Source organism: Clytia hemisphaerica, unplaced genomic scaffold (assembly GCF_902728285.1).
Source record: "Clytia hemisphaerica strain Z4C2 unplaced genomic scaffold, Clytia hemisphaerica genome assembly, whole genome shotgun sequence".
Lineage (NCBI taxonomy): Eukaryota > Metazoa > Cnidaria > Hydrozoa > Leptothecata > Clytiidae > Clytia > Clytia hemisphaerica.
The window spans coordinates 308,394-324,356 of record NW_027103699.1 but is presented as its reverse complement, the minus strand read 5'-3'; the positions used below and the strand labels follow the sequence as shown (position 1 = coordinate 324,356).

The 15,963-nt window shown below is 35.1% G+C and overlaps 3 protein-coding genes across 5 annotated transcripts in view; 1 reads left to right on the top strand and 2 right to left on the bottom strand.

The window, feature by feature from the left end:
• The window catches only part of LOC136803984 (proteasome adapter and scaffold protein ECM29-like), a 71,087-nt gene that overhangs the window by 23,945 nt on the left and 31,179 nt on the right, over positions 1–15,963 (top strand). The gene's annotated exons all lie outside the window — the stretch shown is intronic.
• On the bottom strand, positions 426–7,842 carry LOC136804004 (testis-specific serine/threonine-protein kinase 5-like). 2 transcript variants are annotated; one of them, XM_067060744.1, is made up of 9 exons: positions 7,572–7,842; positions 3,389–3,481; positions 2,974–3,149; positions 2,576–2,631; positions 2,178–2,328; positions 1,840–1,916; positions 1,384–1,649; positions 1,104–1,151; positions 426–801 (listed from the first exon to the last, which is right to left on the bottom strand). In XM_067060744.1, exons 1-9 carry the CDS (start codon positions 7,731–7,733, stop codon positions 568–570), a joined length of 1,263 nt encoding a protein of 420 aa, XP_066916845.1. In that variant the 5' UTR covers positions 7,734–7,842; the 3' UTR covers positions 426–567. The 2 variants fall into 2 exon arrangements, with proteins under 2 accessions (XP_066916845.1, XP_066916844.1); XM_067060743.1 differs by lacking the exon at positions 7,572–7,842 and adding an exon at positions 3,726–4,012.
• On the bottom strand, positions 8,865–14,885 carry LOC136804002 (uncharacterized). 2 transcript variants are annotated; one of them, XM_067060741.1, is made up of 9 exons: positions 14,802–14,885; positions 11,765–11,857; positions 11,355–11,530; positions 10,941–10,996; positions 10,543–10,693; positions 10,228–10,304; positions 9,786–10,051; positions 9,505–9,552; positions 8,865–9,203 (listed from the first exon to the last, which is right to left on the bottom strand). In XM_067060741.1, the coding sequence occupies exons 1-9, from the start codon at positions 14,817–14,819 to the stop codon at positions 8,970–8,972; spliced, it is 1,119 nt and encodes a 372-aa protein (XP_066916842.1). In that variant the 5' UTR covers positions 14,820–14,885; the 3' UTR covers positions 8,865–8,969. The 2 variants fall into 2 exon arrangements, with proteins under 2 accessions (XP_066916842.1, XP_066916841.1); XM_067060740.1 differs by lacking the exon at positions 14,802–14,885 and adding an exon at positions 12,088–12,352.

Below are 15,963 nucleotides of genomic sequence, written 5' to 3'. Positions count from 1 at the left end.
AAGATCATTACGAATATTCAAAAATTACTCTTGTCCGGAGCTAATTTCGAGCGTAAAATTACGATTTTCCGTCTTCAATCACTTCAAAAGAAATTCTACTTCGAATTATCAAGAGGCAATATCATAACAGTTTTATCAATAAAAATTCAATTAACAACAATGATTTTTTAGCAAAATCCAGTTCATGACAAATTCATTTCAATGTTTAAAAGAGGCACTCGCACATATTACTGTTACGAGATTCGCTAATTTCGGTACAATATATTGTGCCATATGTCATGGAAAACTTTTTCTCTAATTGAGAGAACCGCAATTCACAACCAAAGTGAATAAATTCATACATTGGGATACCCTCGTGGCAATTAATTTAGGTCAAACCTTAGAAGCGTGCAAAATATTGTTCGAAAACATATCACGAGATCGGGGTGAGACACATCAAGCCACGACACATTATTGTTTTGGGGGGTTTTTTAAAGAGTTTTTGGTTATTTTATTTTGATTTTAACACCATGAGGTTCTTCTATTTATATACTATTTACAAAACTAACAAAAATATTTTTGATTGATTCATTCCCAGAATTCTTGGGGCTGGAAATGGTGTCCACTAGGAAATCGTGAGTTGTTAGTAACGCATGTGATTTTCTCGATGTCTTGCGCAAGTTTGGTATTTTCGTTTTTTAACTCAACTAGCATTTGGTTTTTGTCTTTGATGACATTCTTGACGTTGTAAATTTTGTGAATCAAATTGTCAATCATCACACGTTTTTCATCTTTGATGACTTTGATGTTGTTGATTGGAACCTACAGAAAATAAATAAAAATATTTACCATCATTACGAAGTCTAGTCAGCAACCAATCTGGTTTACTGATCTGTTTGATATTGTATTTAAAATATTTTGTTGAAAATATAAATCAAGCAGGGCGATACTTTAACTCTCATTTCACCTAGGATATGCAAATCACGACGAATTCAGCTATTAAGACAATTTCTCATTTATGTAAACCTGATTCTTTGCATCCTGACTTGCAAAAACGGGGTTAGCTTGATAGAGGTGTTTTACACTGTCGATTGAATAAAACTATTATTGAAGATAATACTTACCATGTTTGGTTTCAGGATAGATTTTCCGTTGTGTTGGAGAATTCGATTCTAAAATCAGGGCCAAAAGAATACAATTAACTTCAACCAGTCGGAAGGGAGAAAGCAATTTGCATTTTGGCTTCGTCTCCTCCTCGGCTTTACCATCCGAGCCAAGTTCAAAAAGTCAAACAAAAAAGTTGAAAGGAAACTTAAAACGACAAAAAAATTAAACCCATGTATATCAACAGGTGTTCATGGCTACTCAGCAAAATTGAGCTTCAATGAAATCAACTTCATGTACCTTTTGTGCAATGCCGAGTCGCTGTTTCAAAATCTTGTTTTTGTTTTTGGCTAGGACCAACGCTTTGTCAAGTTGTTTTTTGTTTGCGTTTAGACCATCGAGCTTTCCAACAAGTTTGTTAATCATTTGAAGTTTTTCGTTCTCTTGACTTTCTTTGTTAACCTTTTCGTCTTGAGATGCAAACCAAGGGTGGTTGGCAATTTCGTTGATTGATGGACGATGTTGTGGTTCATATTGCAACATAGAAAGCAAGAAGTTTCGGCATTCTAAATTGCAGAATACGAAATTGTTTTATTTAAACAAAACCGAAACAGAACAGTCTGTAGTAAGAATAGATTTTGGGAGTTTTTGACTTGAGGGAAATGGTACCTGATCAACGAGTTTTGTTAAGAAGATGAAAATTTACATAACAATTATTAGAATTCAACTAAAAAAAAGTAATGAAGTAATTTTTACCTGCAGAGAAAGAAGAATCTTTAAACCATGTTTTATGTGGATATTTTCCAGTCAATAGCCTGTACAAGATGACTCCACTAAGAAGTAAAATGAAGTCATTAGATAATACAGGTTTGCATCCAAAATATATCTTGAAGATTTATGACCCTATGATATATAATTCTTTGAAATTTAATTATTGTCAATTACCCCGTTTGTTTTGTATTGTTTTTTTTTGTCTGAGTTCCAGTTAGAAAGTTCATTCACAACAACTATCTTCTTAGCATAACTTAATGGTAGATGTAGTTTTTTTGAGAAGTTATAAAAATAATCAGAAATGAGAAGAAATATCAACTTACAGACTGTAAACATCAGCTTTAAAGCCACAATACGGATCGTAACTTAAAAGCTGATAACCACGGTCAACTTCTGGGGCTGTGTAACCTGGTGTACCACAGTATTCATCGCATAACTGTCCTGGTTCGGAAAGGATAAATCCAAGACCAAAATCTAAAAGTTGAAAGAAAATTAGGGTTTGAAGAATTTTTTTGAAAAAATCAATTTTCAGATGAGTGCTGTTTTGCGTTATAACCTCATAATATAACTTGATAGCAAACTCAAACATTGGCATGTATAAAGACTTTGAAATATTTTTTTAATGGACAGTTTTGTTACGGATGGATACATCAGCAAACCCTGCTTTGGGCATGCTACAAACGTTTAAACTTTCGGTAAAAAATCTTGTTGTAAAACTTACCAGCAATCTTGACAGTACCGTTTTGATCGATCAAAACATTTTGCAGTTTCAGATCGCTGAAAAAACAAAAATAAGGAAATTTTTTTAAGTGAAAAGAAGATAGTTGTAAAAAGTATAGAGCTTCCCTAACAGGGGGTACATAACTAGATTTGTTAGGTGACGAGTATGTTTGAGGAAAATGTCTTTGACGTTATTAATACCATCGGAAGGCTTTTCAAAATTTTTCAAAATGTTTCTCGATTTTCAACAAATTTTTATGGAATTCTTATCTTCAATATGATTTCAAAAATTCTTAGCCAAGGGCTTGGGCTGGTCTATATGTAACCTTTCTACTTATATAAACCTGGTGCTCATTTCGCCTAGCAAAACAAATTTGTATTGAAACAAAAAGATCTTACCGATGAGCAATGTTTTTTTGGTGGCATTGCTGCACACCAAGAACAATCTCTTTAAAGAATTTCATCGTGTCAATATTTTTGTTTTTGAACACGAAATGTGCCAGGTCTCCAACGCTGCAAAACTCCATAACAAAATATACGTGTTCTTTTCCTTGGAAGAACTTGAGGAGTTGAACCTGTAAAAAGACGTTTTGAATTCCTATAATTTTCCAAAAAAATTGGAACTTCGTAATATAGTATTGAAACTATAAAAATTCATAATTTAGGTGTTTTGGAGGCATTTTTCAGGTTTATGGTCGTGGCGCTACTCTTTTCTGTTTACATATAATTCTTAACCCCCACCCTTCCCCCAAGATGCTCCAAAACTTCAATCTATTCCTTTAAAACATTTATACTCGAAAGAGGAAATACTTACAACGTTGGAAGAACCTGAAAGGCTGATCATGCAATTCAGTTCGGTTTTGATTGTAACAATTCCGATAGACTTCGGCATGATCTTAATGCCGACCTGCAATTGAAAAAGAGAGAAAAATATTATATTTTCAGAAATTTTGATTTGATACCGTTTACCCAACCCTAGGCCGGAAGGAGGTTTGTTGTTTCAATTTTTTTCTTTGAAAAATATTTAGAGAGAATATTACACAGAGCTAATCAACAAAATAAAGACTCAGTTTAAATTTTGAAAGTCAATTCAAAAATTAATTGTAGAAACAGAATCACCAAACATTCAGGAATGAACCAGGACAACTTACTTGGTCGCTGTGTCCTAAGGATCGGAGCCTTTTGGCTAGAGGATCGTTCGGGAGATCAAACTTAGCGTATTTTGCTTGTTTAACCATGCCAAAGCCTCCTTCACCTAGGCTCCGTCCTAGAATAAATCCATTCAATAGACAATCCTCTACTATAGCAAGAGCTACCATAATGAAGATTCAAGTGTTTCAATATGAAATTTTTACAATTATATTCAACTATCTTCTCGAAATGAGCAGACACAAATCCTTCAAGTCTAAGCAAGAAGGTGGGTTCGAAGAATGAAAAGAAAGTTTTTTGAAATCAGTTATCTAGTTTTTTTATTTGACGTCAAATAATATGTTTTAGTGACGTCATTTTTTACTAATTTTGGAAATTGCTTTAAAATGGTGACTCTTCACAAAAATTTCTGAAGTTTTTTCATGAATATTTGAGATTTTTTGATATTCTATTTTCGTTGTTTTGTAGGCTACATAAACTACACAATATATTGTCAGAAAATATAAACGCTAGAGTAGTCGTCTATACATTTCCATTTCGATCTGCAATATGTGACTCCTCAGGCGATTTTAAGTGCTTGAAAATCGGACCAGTTTTGTCACGGTTTCAAGAGCGATCGATTTATTAATTTAGATTGGCTTACAGTTCAAATTTTAGAAAATTTATCTCGACCGATCCTTGCCGCTGGCAGACGCCCCTGGCCGCTCGTTTGACATTCCCTATTTCATGTTGACCGGTCATTCGAGTCCGAAAAGTTTGTTAAATTAACTGGACTCGGAGCAGCCTTTTGGTAAATTTTTACAGGTCATTTTTTACCGGCCTTTAAAAGACGTCTAAAGAAGAGTTTTTGTTATTTTTTTCGTACATTACGGACTGTAAACAATATTCAACAATGTGGTTACGGACATCGCTTCCTAAGTTTGGAATCGTCTCAAAGTTGTGCTTTCTGTTTGGTCGCGCTCGACGGGCTATCTTGTTTGGGATGGTATTTTTATCGTAATAGTTGATGTGCTTATAAAGTTGGACCATGTCACAAAAGTGTCTTCTAAACTCGAGTGTAGCAAGATCTTGTTTACACAAATATTTTTCATAAGACATATTATGACATTTTTGAACAAGTCTTTATGTCCATGTTTGTACTCCTTCAATCAGATTTACATGTTTACGTAGAAACGGAGACCAAAGCGACTAAGCGTACTCCAGATGTGGTCGAACAAACGTACAATACAATGTTTTGAATGTACTTGGACTCATGTTTACAAATCCTCGATTGGTTATACCAAGTATCGAGTCTGCTTTTTTGACTTGCTTTAAAAGTTTTCTTCAAATGTAAGAGTCAATGATGATTCCAAGATCTTTTTCTTCAAAGACGTATTCCATCTAAGGAATATGGGTGAGCATGTTACCAAACTTTCCTAATTTCAGAACATGCCACTTTTCATGATAGAATAGTGATAACCAGTCTTTCGACCATTGTGCAAGTGTGTCTATATCATCTGAAGGGAAACAGAGTCTTTGAAACAGTTGACTTCTTTGAGAATTTTGGTATCATCAGCAAACACCTTTCAGGAAGATCATTGATGTATAGCACGAACAGTATCGGTCCCAGGTACACTACCATGTGGAATACCACTTACTACAGGGTCTGTAGTCGAGAAAGACTTGTTCACTTTTACTGATTGTGTTCAAACTGTTAGAAATAACGTTGTCCAGTTTAAGATTGGACTGTTGATACCATATGCTGATAGTTTCTCGCATAGTCGACGGTGAGGTACTCAAAGTAGATACTATCAGCAACGTTTCCTTCAGAGATGCTCTCATAACATTTATCCAGGTAGTACAAAAGCTGTCTCACGGTTGAACGGTTGTTAATGAAGCCATAATGTTTGTCGAATAAAAGATTATGATCAGAAAGATGCTTCATGATGTGTTTCCTTAGTATTGATTTCATCAATTTCCACATTACCGATGTCAAACTAACAGGTCGATAATTGACTCCAAAATTCTGAGGTCCTTTATTTTTGTAGGTAGGTGTGACATGTGCCACCTTCCAATCTTTTGGTAAGGAGCCTTCAAGGATTTATACAGTCAATGTTATATAGAGATATTCAGAAAATTCCGCTAGTGTCCTAGGGTGTATTTTGTCTGAACCGAATGACTAATTATGGTTGAGATCCTCCAATTGATTCTGTACCATCTCCTCAGAGATATGGATGAATCAGTTCTCTTTTTAAATGCAGGAAGTTCCCCTGCTTTTTTTGTGAATACATTGCAGAGCTGTCGTTGAAGGATATTGGCTTTTTTCTGATCTTCATGCTTTAACGATGATTTGACATTTGGTGATTCAAGTAGTGATGGAACTGTACTAGAAGATTCCATCTTGTTTCGCACATGTGACCAGAAGATTTTCGGTTTGCTCTTTGCGTTATCACAAATTCTTTGCTCGTGGTTACTATGAGCTTGTCTCGTCAATCTGTTCACTCACTCGGGGAACTGCTTGTTCCAGTCAGCAGAGTTGAGATCTTTTTTCATTGCTTCAAAGTCTGCTTCCTCGTACTTGTATCTTTCTGATTTAGGTTCCAATACAGCATCACATTTGATACCGAAGGTCAAGCAGCTATGATCGCTTAAACGCAAAGGACTGATATACTTTAGACATAGAGCTTGGTTAGCTTCACCTGATCGAATAAAGATGAATCGACAGTCCCACGACATCTAGTTGGTTCGTCTACACGCTGATGGAGAAAGGAGTCACGAAGGGCATCAATAAATTTTCCTTCTTTACTTTCACACGAGATGTGGCGTCGTCAAATATTTCCAATTGATTGTTGGGGAGTTAAAGTCCCCGACAAAGCATTTATGAGAGTATTTTGTTGTTTAATGTGATATCTTTGATAAATGATTCAACTTGTCGTTATTTTCAGCTGACGTGTCATTATTTGTTGGGGAGCGGTAGATGGAGAAGACCAGGAGATCGTTTCCGCATAGACAAATTTCGACTGAGGATGAAATATTGACGTGGTGACATTGATTTTGCTTGCTTTGAACTTCTCCAGCAGCTCTGCTTCTTTCTCAGCTTTGATCTTGATAATGTTTTCACAATTTGTAAAGTCCCTCCGCAGAGATTTCACCTTTCGGCTCGGGGCAATATATTCACCAATCTTCTATCTTCGACAGTCGCGCAGTGAACTTTATTTCTTTCGAAAATGTTTGACTTTGAATGAATTTTTAATGAAAAATTTAACGATGACAACTTATTTTTAGATCACTTTTTCACGCTGATTTCGAATCTCCAATCACGTTTTTCACATCCTTCAGGCTTGCGACAAGTCCTACTACATGAGGTTCTTTATTCAAAAAATATTGTGAAAATGTGCTAAAATCAATATTTTTGAGCTTACCAAATCAGATATCATCGTTACAGAAAGTTTTGAGGACTTTATTCAACGATTTAACAATATGGACTGTTGCTATAAGTTAATCTGTTCATATCAAAGATGTAATAAATAAGCCTATTTCAAATATTGTAAAAGAAATCATTTTTTCGACCTGTAACTCCTTAAAAATCAGTGGAACAGCCGAAAACCGGCGTGAAACGGTTTTCTTTCTTTCTTTTTTTGAGTTAAGCTTGACAGATTTTCATGAATCTCTATATGCACAATGAGGCAAATAGTTATTCCCTAAATGTGATGGAAGTCGATGTTTGAAAATGAATTTTTTTCGGTTGCCAGAAAAAGTATTTTTAAGTATTTGCTTGACCCAGTGAATGTCTTAAATATGCTATACGCTCGAGGATGCTGTATTTGGTTAGTTTTGATATTTAAAGAAGAAGAAACAAAAAAACTTACTTGGTCGCTGTGTCCCAAGGAACGGAGCCTTTTGGCAAGAGAGTCATTCGGGCAATCGAATCTAGCGTACGACGCCTGTTTCACTTGTCCGAAGCCTCCCTCGCCAAGACTCCGTCCCAGAACAAATCCATAATGTAAGCACTCTTGTGCTGCAATAGTCATCGTGATATTTCAATATATCAATATAATTAACAAGTTTCAATAATACAATTCTCATAAAACAACGAGAATAATCCTTCGAGCGTCTATTCTCAAAGGTGGGTCGAAACGATAATTTTCTTTCTACAGAAAATAGTCTTTCTATCTCAATTTTTTTTTATTTGACGTCAATAATTTTCTTAATGAGTGACGTCAATTTTTATCTATACCATTTTTGTACGTTTTTAGTGACCCATTAGATAAAAACACTATGATGAAACTTAAGGTACTTAGATTATCACGAATTCTCAGAGTAAATTCAGTAGAAAAGGCAATTCCACAGTATCTGAAAATGGCGTGTGAAGTTTTTTGAATGCAATAATTTCTGATATGAGATCCGTTGGTTATTGGGAACCCCCGGCAGTATGCTTGAATTCGTGAATGGGCTTTTTCACTTGCGCAAATGCAAGAAAATTAAAAAATAATTGCATGAATGCTTGAATTGAAAAACTTGGCGCAAACAAAAATTTTGGTAATTGCAAAAAACATTGCGTGAATGCGTGAATTTGGGAAAAAATTGCGTGATTGTGTAAACTGAAGGTACGCAGGGGGGCTCATTAATTGGTCTGTTAGTTAATTGATTGGTTTGCTGGACAACCCGATCCTAATCAACCACTTTTTAAGAAGATTTTCTGTCTAGAAGTTCAATGCGCAGATTAAACTGCTGCGATCGGTTTGGACAAAAGGAGAAAATTTTGAACTATAGTTCGTTTTAATATTCTCCACTTGGTTAAGTTCAACCTTCTAGTATCGTGAATATTTTATCCGATAGTGAAAAAATTATCTGTGGTGCCCGTTAGAGGGATTCTACTAACCCCGATCTTTTCAAACTAAAAACAGTGGTGTTATTGATTAAAACGCGTTAAGGTGCAGAATAGGTTTGGTATTTTTCTTATTTTGAGCCTGTTTACTTTGTAAGAGGTGTTTACTTTTTACGATACGAAGAAGAACCCACGCAAAATGTTTCGTTTGGTATGATGCGCAAAGGTGTTTTTTTCATATTTTATAAATATCGGTTCTACATCTTCGGGTAATGCTCTATCATGTTCTAGAATGAGGCAAATAAAAACACGGTACTGTTGTTCTTGGGTTTTTAAAGAGTTTTGTTTGTATTTGATTTTGATTTTTAATACCATGGTTTTATAAAGTTCTTTTAATTATATACTATTTACAAAACTAACAAAAATGTTTTTGATTGATTCATTCCCAGAATTCTTGGGGCTGGAAATGGTGTCCATTAGGAAATCGTGAGTTGTTAGCAACGCATGTGATTTTCTCGATGTCTTGCGCAAGTTTGGTATTTTCGTTCTTTAACTCGACCAGCATTCGGTTTTTGTTTTTGATGACATTTTTGATGTTGTAAATTTTTTTAATCAAGTTTTCAATCATCACACGTTTTTCATCTTTGATGACTTTGATGTTGTTGATTGGAACCTACAGAAGATAAAAATATTTACCATCATTACGAAGTCGAGTCAGCAATCAATCTGGTTTACTGATCTGTTTGATAATGCTTTTAGAATATTTTGTTGAAAATATAAAAGAATCAAGTAGGGTAATATTTTAACTCTCATTTCACATAGGTTATCCAAGTTACGACGAATTCGCCTAATGAAAGGAGTCCTATCCTTATAAGCCTAATTGCTCACTTGTAAAATCGAAAATTATGGCTTATCTTGATGGAGGTGTTTTACACTGTCAATCGAATAAAACTATTATTGAAGATAATACTTACCAGGTTTGGTTTCAAGATAGATTTTCCGTTGTGTTGGAGGATTTGATCCTAAAATCAAGGCCAAAAGAATACAATTATTTTCAACCAGTCGGAAGGGAGAAAGCAATTTGTATTTTGGCTTCGTCTCCCCGACACTTTACCATCCAAGCCAATTTATCATGAGTCAAACAAAAAGGTTAAAAGGAAACTTAAAACGACAAAAAAATTAAAACCCATGTATATCAACAGCTGTTCATGGCTACTCAGCAAAATTGAGCTTCAGTTAAATCAACTTCATGTACCTTTTGTGCAATGCCGAGTTGCTGTTTCAAAATCTTGTTTTTGTTTTTGGCTAGGACTAACGCTTCGTCAAGTTGTTTTTTGTTTGCGTTTAGACCGTCAATCTTTTCAACAAGTTTGTTAATCATTTGAAGCTTTTCAGCCTCTTGACTTTCTTTGTTAACCTCTTTGTCTTGAGATGCAAACCAAGGGTGGTTGGCAATTTCGTTGATTGATGGACGATGTTGTGGTTCATATTTCAACAGAGAAAGCAAGAGGTCTCGGCATTCTAAGTTGAAGAATGCAGAATTGTTTTATTTAGACGAAACAAAATTATCTTTTGGTGCGAAGAAAGATTTTTTGCGGCAATAGTGAGGGGAATGGCGCCTGGTCAATGAATTTTTTGAGTACCTTAGATTAATGACATAAAAACTCAACAAGAACAAAGTCAAGAGGAAGTTTTACCTGCAGAGAAAGAAGAATCTTTAAACCATGTTTTATGTGGATATTTTCCAGTCAATAGTCTGTACAAGATGACTCCACTAAAAGTAAAAGGAAGTCATTAGATAATACAGGTTTTTCATCCAAAATATATCTTGAAGATTGGTAACTATGACCCTATGATATATAATTCGTTGAAATTTATTGATTGTCAATTACCCCGTTAGTTTTGCATTGTTTTTTTTTGTCTGAGTTCCAGTTAGAAAGTTCATTGACAACAATGTAGGTTTTTTGAGAAGTTATAAAAATAATCAAAAATGAGAAGAAAAATCAACTTACAGACTGTAAATATCAGCTTTAAAGCCACAATACGGATCGTAACTTAAAAGCTGATAGCCACGGTCAACTTCTGGGGCTGTGTAACCTGGTGTACCACAGTATTCATCGCATAATTGTCCTGGTTCGGAAGGGATAAATCCAAGACCAAAATCTAAAAGTTGAAAGAAAATTAGGTTTTGAAGAAATTTTTTGAAAAAATCAATTTACAGATGAGTGCTGTTTTGCGTTATAACTTCATAATATAACTTGATAGCAAACTCAAACATTGGCATGTATAAAGACTTTGAAATATTTTTTTAATGGACAGTTTTGTTACAGATGGATACATCAGCAAACCCTGCTTTGGGCATGCTACAAACGTTTAAACTTTCGATAAAAAATCTTGTTGTAAAACTTACCAGCAATCTTGACAGTACCGTTTTGATCGATCAAAACATTTTGCAGTTTCAGATCGCTGAAAAAACAAAAATAAGGAAATTTTTTTAAGTGAAAAGAAGATATATATTTATATATTGGTTGTAAAAAGTATAGAGCTTCCCTAACATGGGGGTACATAACTAGATTTGTTAGGTGACGAGTATGTTTGAGGAAAATGTCTTCGACGTTATAAATACCATCGGAAGGCTTTTCAAAATTTTTCAAAATGTTTCTCGATTTTCAACAAATTTTTATGGAATTCTTATCTTCAATATGATTTCAAAAATTCTTACCCAAGGGCTTGGGCTGGTCTATATGTAACCTTTCTACTTATATAAACCTGGTGCTCATTTCGCCTAGCAAAACAAATTTGTATTGAAACAAAAAGATCTTACCGATGAGCAATGTTTTTTTGGTGGCATTGCTGCACACCAAGAACAATCTCTTTAAAGAATTTCATCGTGTCAATATTTTTGTTTTTAAACACGAAATGTGCCAGGTCTCCAACGCTGCAAAACTCCATAACAAAATATACGTGTTCTTTTCCTTGGAAGAACTTGAGGAGTTGAACCTGTAAAAAGATGTTTTGAATTCCTTATAATTTTCCAAAAAAATTGGAACTTCGTAATATAGTATTGAAACTATAAAAATTCATAATTTAGGTGTTGTGTAGGCATTTTTCATGTTATGGTCGTGGTGCTGCTCATTTCTGTTTACATATATAACCCCCACCCTTCCCCCAAGATGCTCCAAAACTTCCTTCTATTCCGTTGAAACATTTTTATTCGAAATAGGAAATACTTACAACGTTGGAAGAACCTGAAAGGCTGATCATGCAATTCAGTTCGGTTTTGATTGTAACCATTCCGATAGACTTCGGCATGATCTTAATGGCGACCTGCAATTGACAAAGAGAGAAAAGTATTATATTTTCAGCAATTTTGATTTCATACCATCATCCATCCCTATGCCGAAAGTAGGTTTGTGGTTTCAGTTTTTCTCTTTGATGATTTCTTATAGAGAATGAGCTCGTCAACAAAATAAAGACTTTTTTTGAAAATCAATTCAAAAATTAATTGTGGAAACAAAATTTCCAAACATTCAGGAATAAGCCGCAGTACAACTTACTTGGTCGCTGTGTCCTAAGGATCGGAGCCTTTTGGCGAGAGGATCGTTTGGGAGATCAAACTTAGCGTATTTTGCTTGTTTAACCATGCCAAAGCCTCCCTCGCCTAGGCTCCGTCCTAGAACAAATCCATTCAATAGACAATCTTCTACTATAGTAAGAGCTACCATAATGAAGATTCAAACGTTTCAATATATGAAATTTTTACAATTATATTCAACTATCTTCTCGAAATGAGCAGACACAAATCCTTCAAGTCTAAGCAAGAAGGTGGGTTCGAAGAATGAAACATAAAAGTTTTTTGAAAACAGTTAGCTACAATTTTTTTATTTGACGTCAAAATATATTTTCAATGACGTCAATTTTTATTAATCAAGTATTTCTGTCGGTACCACTACACGGAAAAGGCAACTGTTGCCTTAATGGGAAATATTTCCCCAACGAGAAGGTGAAAATAACCCGAAAAGGAAACTGTTTCCAGATTGAAAATTTCATTACTTTTCTGTTTCCCGTTTCGGTCAAGAAATTTTCATCGTCCCCGAACGGGCCTTGTTCTGTAAACAAAGCAGATTTTTGTTTCTTGATCGAATACCTGTTGGATTTCTTAACTATCTGGTGAATATTATTTATTTTCTCTCCTTTACAAGAGGGACAAGTTTTAAACTTCCCACAGGCATTTCCGGAGTGCTCAGAGGACACTTTCCCGATCGGGAAACTGGTGAACTTCCCGATTTGGAAAGTCTAGCCATTTCAGGAAGTTTTCCACCTTCCCGTTTGGGAAATATTTCCTGTTAAGGCAATAGTTGCCTTTTTCATGGAGTGGTCCCGACTGTAATTTGCTTAAATATCAGGCAATTTGAGTATATGACGCCCATATGACGCTCACAATATATTGCAAATGCGTTTGCAATATAGTTGCATAAGTTCGAGTTTAAGTTAAAAGTTCGATTTTCTTTATTTGACTCCTAATCGGACCAGTCTGGTATTTAGATCGGCCTTCAGAGCAAATTCTGATTTCCACAGGCCCTGGCTGCTTAACATTTCCTGGTCCTTCTGTTTTTTTTTAATAACGAATACATCAACAAAATTGTTTTTTAGAAAAGGATGTCGACCGGTCATTCGAGTCCGGTTTGAGACCAGCCGTCCAATTGTTGAAACGGACGCTGCAAAAAGTCCGCTATTAATTGTCATTGTTTATTAAGTCGTTTACTGGCCCTTAAAAAGGCGTCTAAAGACCAGTCCTGAAAATCGCTTGGGAAATTTAAACAATAGGTTCAATCCGAGGGTGCTACTAGCGGTATCCAGTCAAAAATGATCGTGACGTAACGTACCCCTCCCTCTGGAATAGAGGGGGATTGTCTACAGAAAGAAAACTCATTGTTATAATAAAGTTACTGTTGTACTTTGTACATTACGGTCTACAAACCATATTGTTGAATATTGTAAGCCAATATATTGTGTAGTCTAAATAGCCCTTTAGAGAAACAGGGTTCCGACCTGCAAGGTCCGTACAAAACCTTTTTTAGACTGAATACCCACCCCAACAGTACTTTTATGGTCTCAAAAATATGGTTTCAATATTATAGTATACGTGTAAATTATGTAGGCACACTCGGAAACAGAATCTTTCCCGATTTTTGTGAATTTGGGCCTTATTTGCGAAAGTAAAATTGAGGGAGATTTCTCTTTTCGAATCAGTCATGAGTCAATCGGTCGATGCTCGATTTATGAGGACTTAACTTAATCATTTGGCCGTTTGATCAATTATTGTAATTAAAAAATTTGTTTTAATTACTGTACCTTTCTTATGAAACAAATTTCTTTTTCATTTTGGAAAGTTCTTCAAGGAAAATTTCCCCTATCCCGCCGACAAAGTCATTTTTATGAATCAAGAAACCATTCTTGCAATTCAAGCGATGCTTTCATATCTATCATTTTCTTGACTTACAGTTTTTATGCCTTGAAAGCGATCATTAAATGTCTGAATACCAATGTGGCAATCAAAATGTTACAGACTATATTCAAAAATCCCCTTTCTACCTCAGAGATGTCGCACCTGACATTAAAACTGACATTATAAAGCCGTAGTATTTAAAGAAGAAGAAACGTACATTTATTGTAAGCCAATATATTGTGTAGTCTAAATAGCCCTTTAAAGAAACTGCGCACCGCACCAAATTATGTAGGAACATTCAGAAACACAATCTTCCCCGATTTCTGTGAATTCGGGCCTTATTTGCGAAAGTAAAATTGAGGGAGATTTCTTTTTTCGAATCAGTCATGAGTCAATCGGTCGATGCTCGATTTATGAGGACTTAACTTAATCATTTGGCCGTTTGATCAATTATTGTAATTAAAAAATATCAGAATTCGTTTTAATTAATGTACCTTTCTTATGAAACAAATTTCTTTTTCATTTTGGAAAGTTCTTCAAGGAAAATTTCCCCCATCCCGCCGACAAAGTCATTTTTATGAATCAAGAAACCATTCTTGCAATTCAAGCGATGCTTTCATATCTATCATTTTCCTGACTCATAGATTTTATGCCTTGAAAGTGATCATTAAATGTTTGAATACCAATGTAGCAATCAGAATGTTACAGACTATCCAAAAAACCCATATTCAAATATTTTCTACCGTAGAGATGTCGAAGCTGACATTAAAACTGACATTAAAAAGCTGTAGTATTTAAAGAAGAAGAAACAAAATAACTTACTTGGTCGCTGTGTCCCATGGAACGGAGCTTTTTGGCAAGAGAGTCATTCGGGCAGTCGAATCTAGCGTATGACGCCTGTTTCACTTGTCCGAAGCCTCCCTCACCAAGACTCCGTCCCAGAACAAATCCATAATGTAAGTACTCTTGTGCTTCAATAGTCATCATGATATTCACATAGTGTCTTCCAGGTCTGTCCCCCCCACCAAATTCTTGATTTTTTTAAATCTCCCACTTTTTTTCCCCCTATGATTTTTCAGTTTTTTAGTTTCCCCCCTCTTTTTTGCTTTCCCCCAGAAAATTCTGAAAATATCATTTCCCCCCCCATATACCCGTATAAATTTCTCAAATTTCAACCTGACAAAAACGTAAAATTTTGCTGCAAAAGGAATACTAAACAAAATAGAACGAAAATTGGTTAATTTTTCAATCATGATCTAATCACATGATATCATGTGGACTGACCTTGGTTGCTGAGATAAAATTGAAGTGATTTCACACTTCCCCTTTCCAAATTTGCCAACTATCGATGTTTTCCCCCCTCTTTTTTTCCCTCTTTACTATTCAAATTTTCATTTCCCCCCCTTGCCCATTCAAAATTGGAAAATTGGTTCCCGCCCCCCCCCCTTTATAAAGGACACTATGCTTCAATATATCAATATAATTAACAAGTTTCAATAATACAATTCTCATAAAACTAGGTCACAGTGTGGATGTAAACCACACTGAAACGACCGCCTTCCATCACGCAATCACGCATCACGCTCGCGAAAGAGCGCGCGCACATTATTAACGCTTACATGTCATATACCAGATAAACATGTCATCTCCAGTACATTTTAGATTATTCATTGAAAACAAATTACAATATAGTCATTTTTCATGTCTCGATTTTTCAATTCCGAATAAAAGAAATTTAGGGAAAAAAAAGAGAAACACCTGGGTAATCTAGTTAAAAAAACCGAAAGTAAATGGTAGACAAAGTAATGAGCCAAGGCAAAATGAGATTAGCGTACCACTATGAAAGAAACCGCCTCCGGCGGTCGATAACGAGAATAGTCATTCGAGCGTCTATTCTCAAAGGTGCGTCGAAACGATAACCTTTTTTTCTGCAGAAAATAGTCATTTTATACAATTTTTTGTTTTGTTTTACGTCAATAATTCT

Excerpts from the sequence above, each read along its gene's own strand:
- LOC136804004 (XM_067060743.1), bottom strand. The coding sequence starts at position 3,893 with ATGGTAGCTCTTGCTATAGTAGAGGATTGTCTATTGAATGGATTTATT. Across the intron at positions 2,632-2,973 it reads CAAAAAAACATTGCTCATCG|CGATCTGAAACTGCAAAATG; the intron begins GTAAGATCTTTT and ends TTGTTTTTTCAG. Across the intron at positions 1,917-2,177 it reads AAAGCTGATGTTTACAGTCT|TGGAGTCATCTTGTACAGGC; the intron begins GTAAGTTGATAT and ends TTTACTTCTTAG.
- LOC136804002 (XM_067060740.1), bottom strand. The coding sequence starts at position 12,255 with ATGGTAGCTCTTACTATAGTAGAAGATTGTCTATTGAATGGATTTGTT. Across the intron at positions 11,858-12,087 it reads CCTTAGGACACAGCGACCAA|GTCGCCATTAAGATCATGCC; the intron begins GTAAGTTGTACT and ends TGTCAATTGCAG. Across the intron at positions 9,553-9,785 it reads AACTCGGCATTGCACAAAAG|GATCAAATCCTCCAACACAA; the intron begins GTACATGAAGTT and ends CCTTGATTTTAG.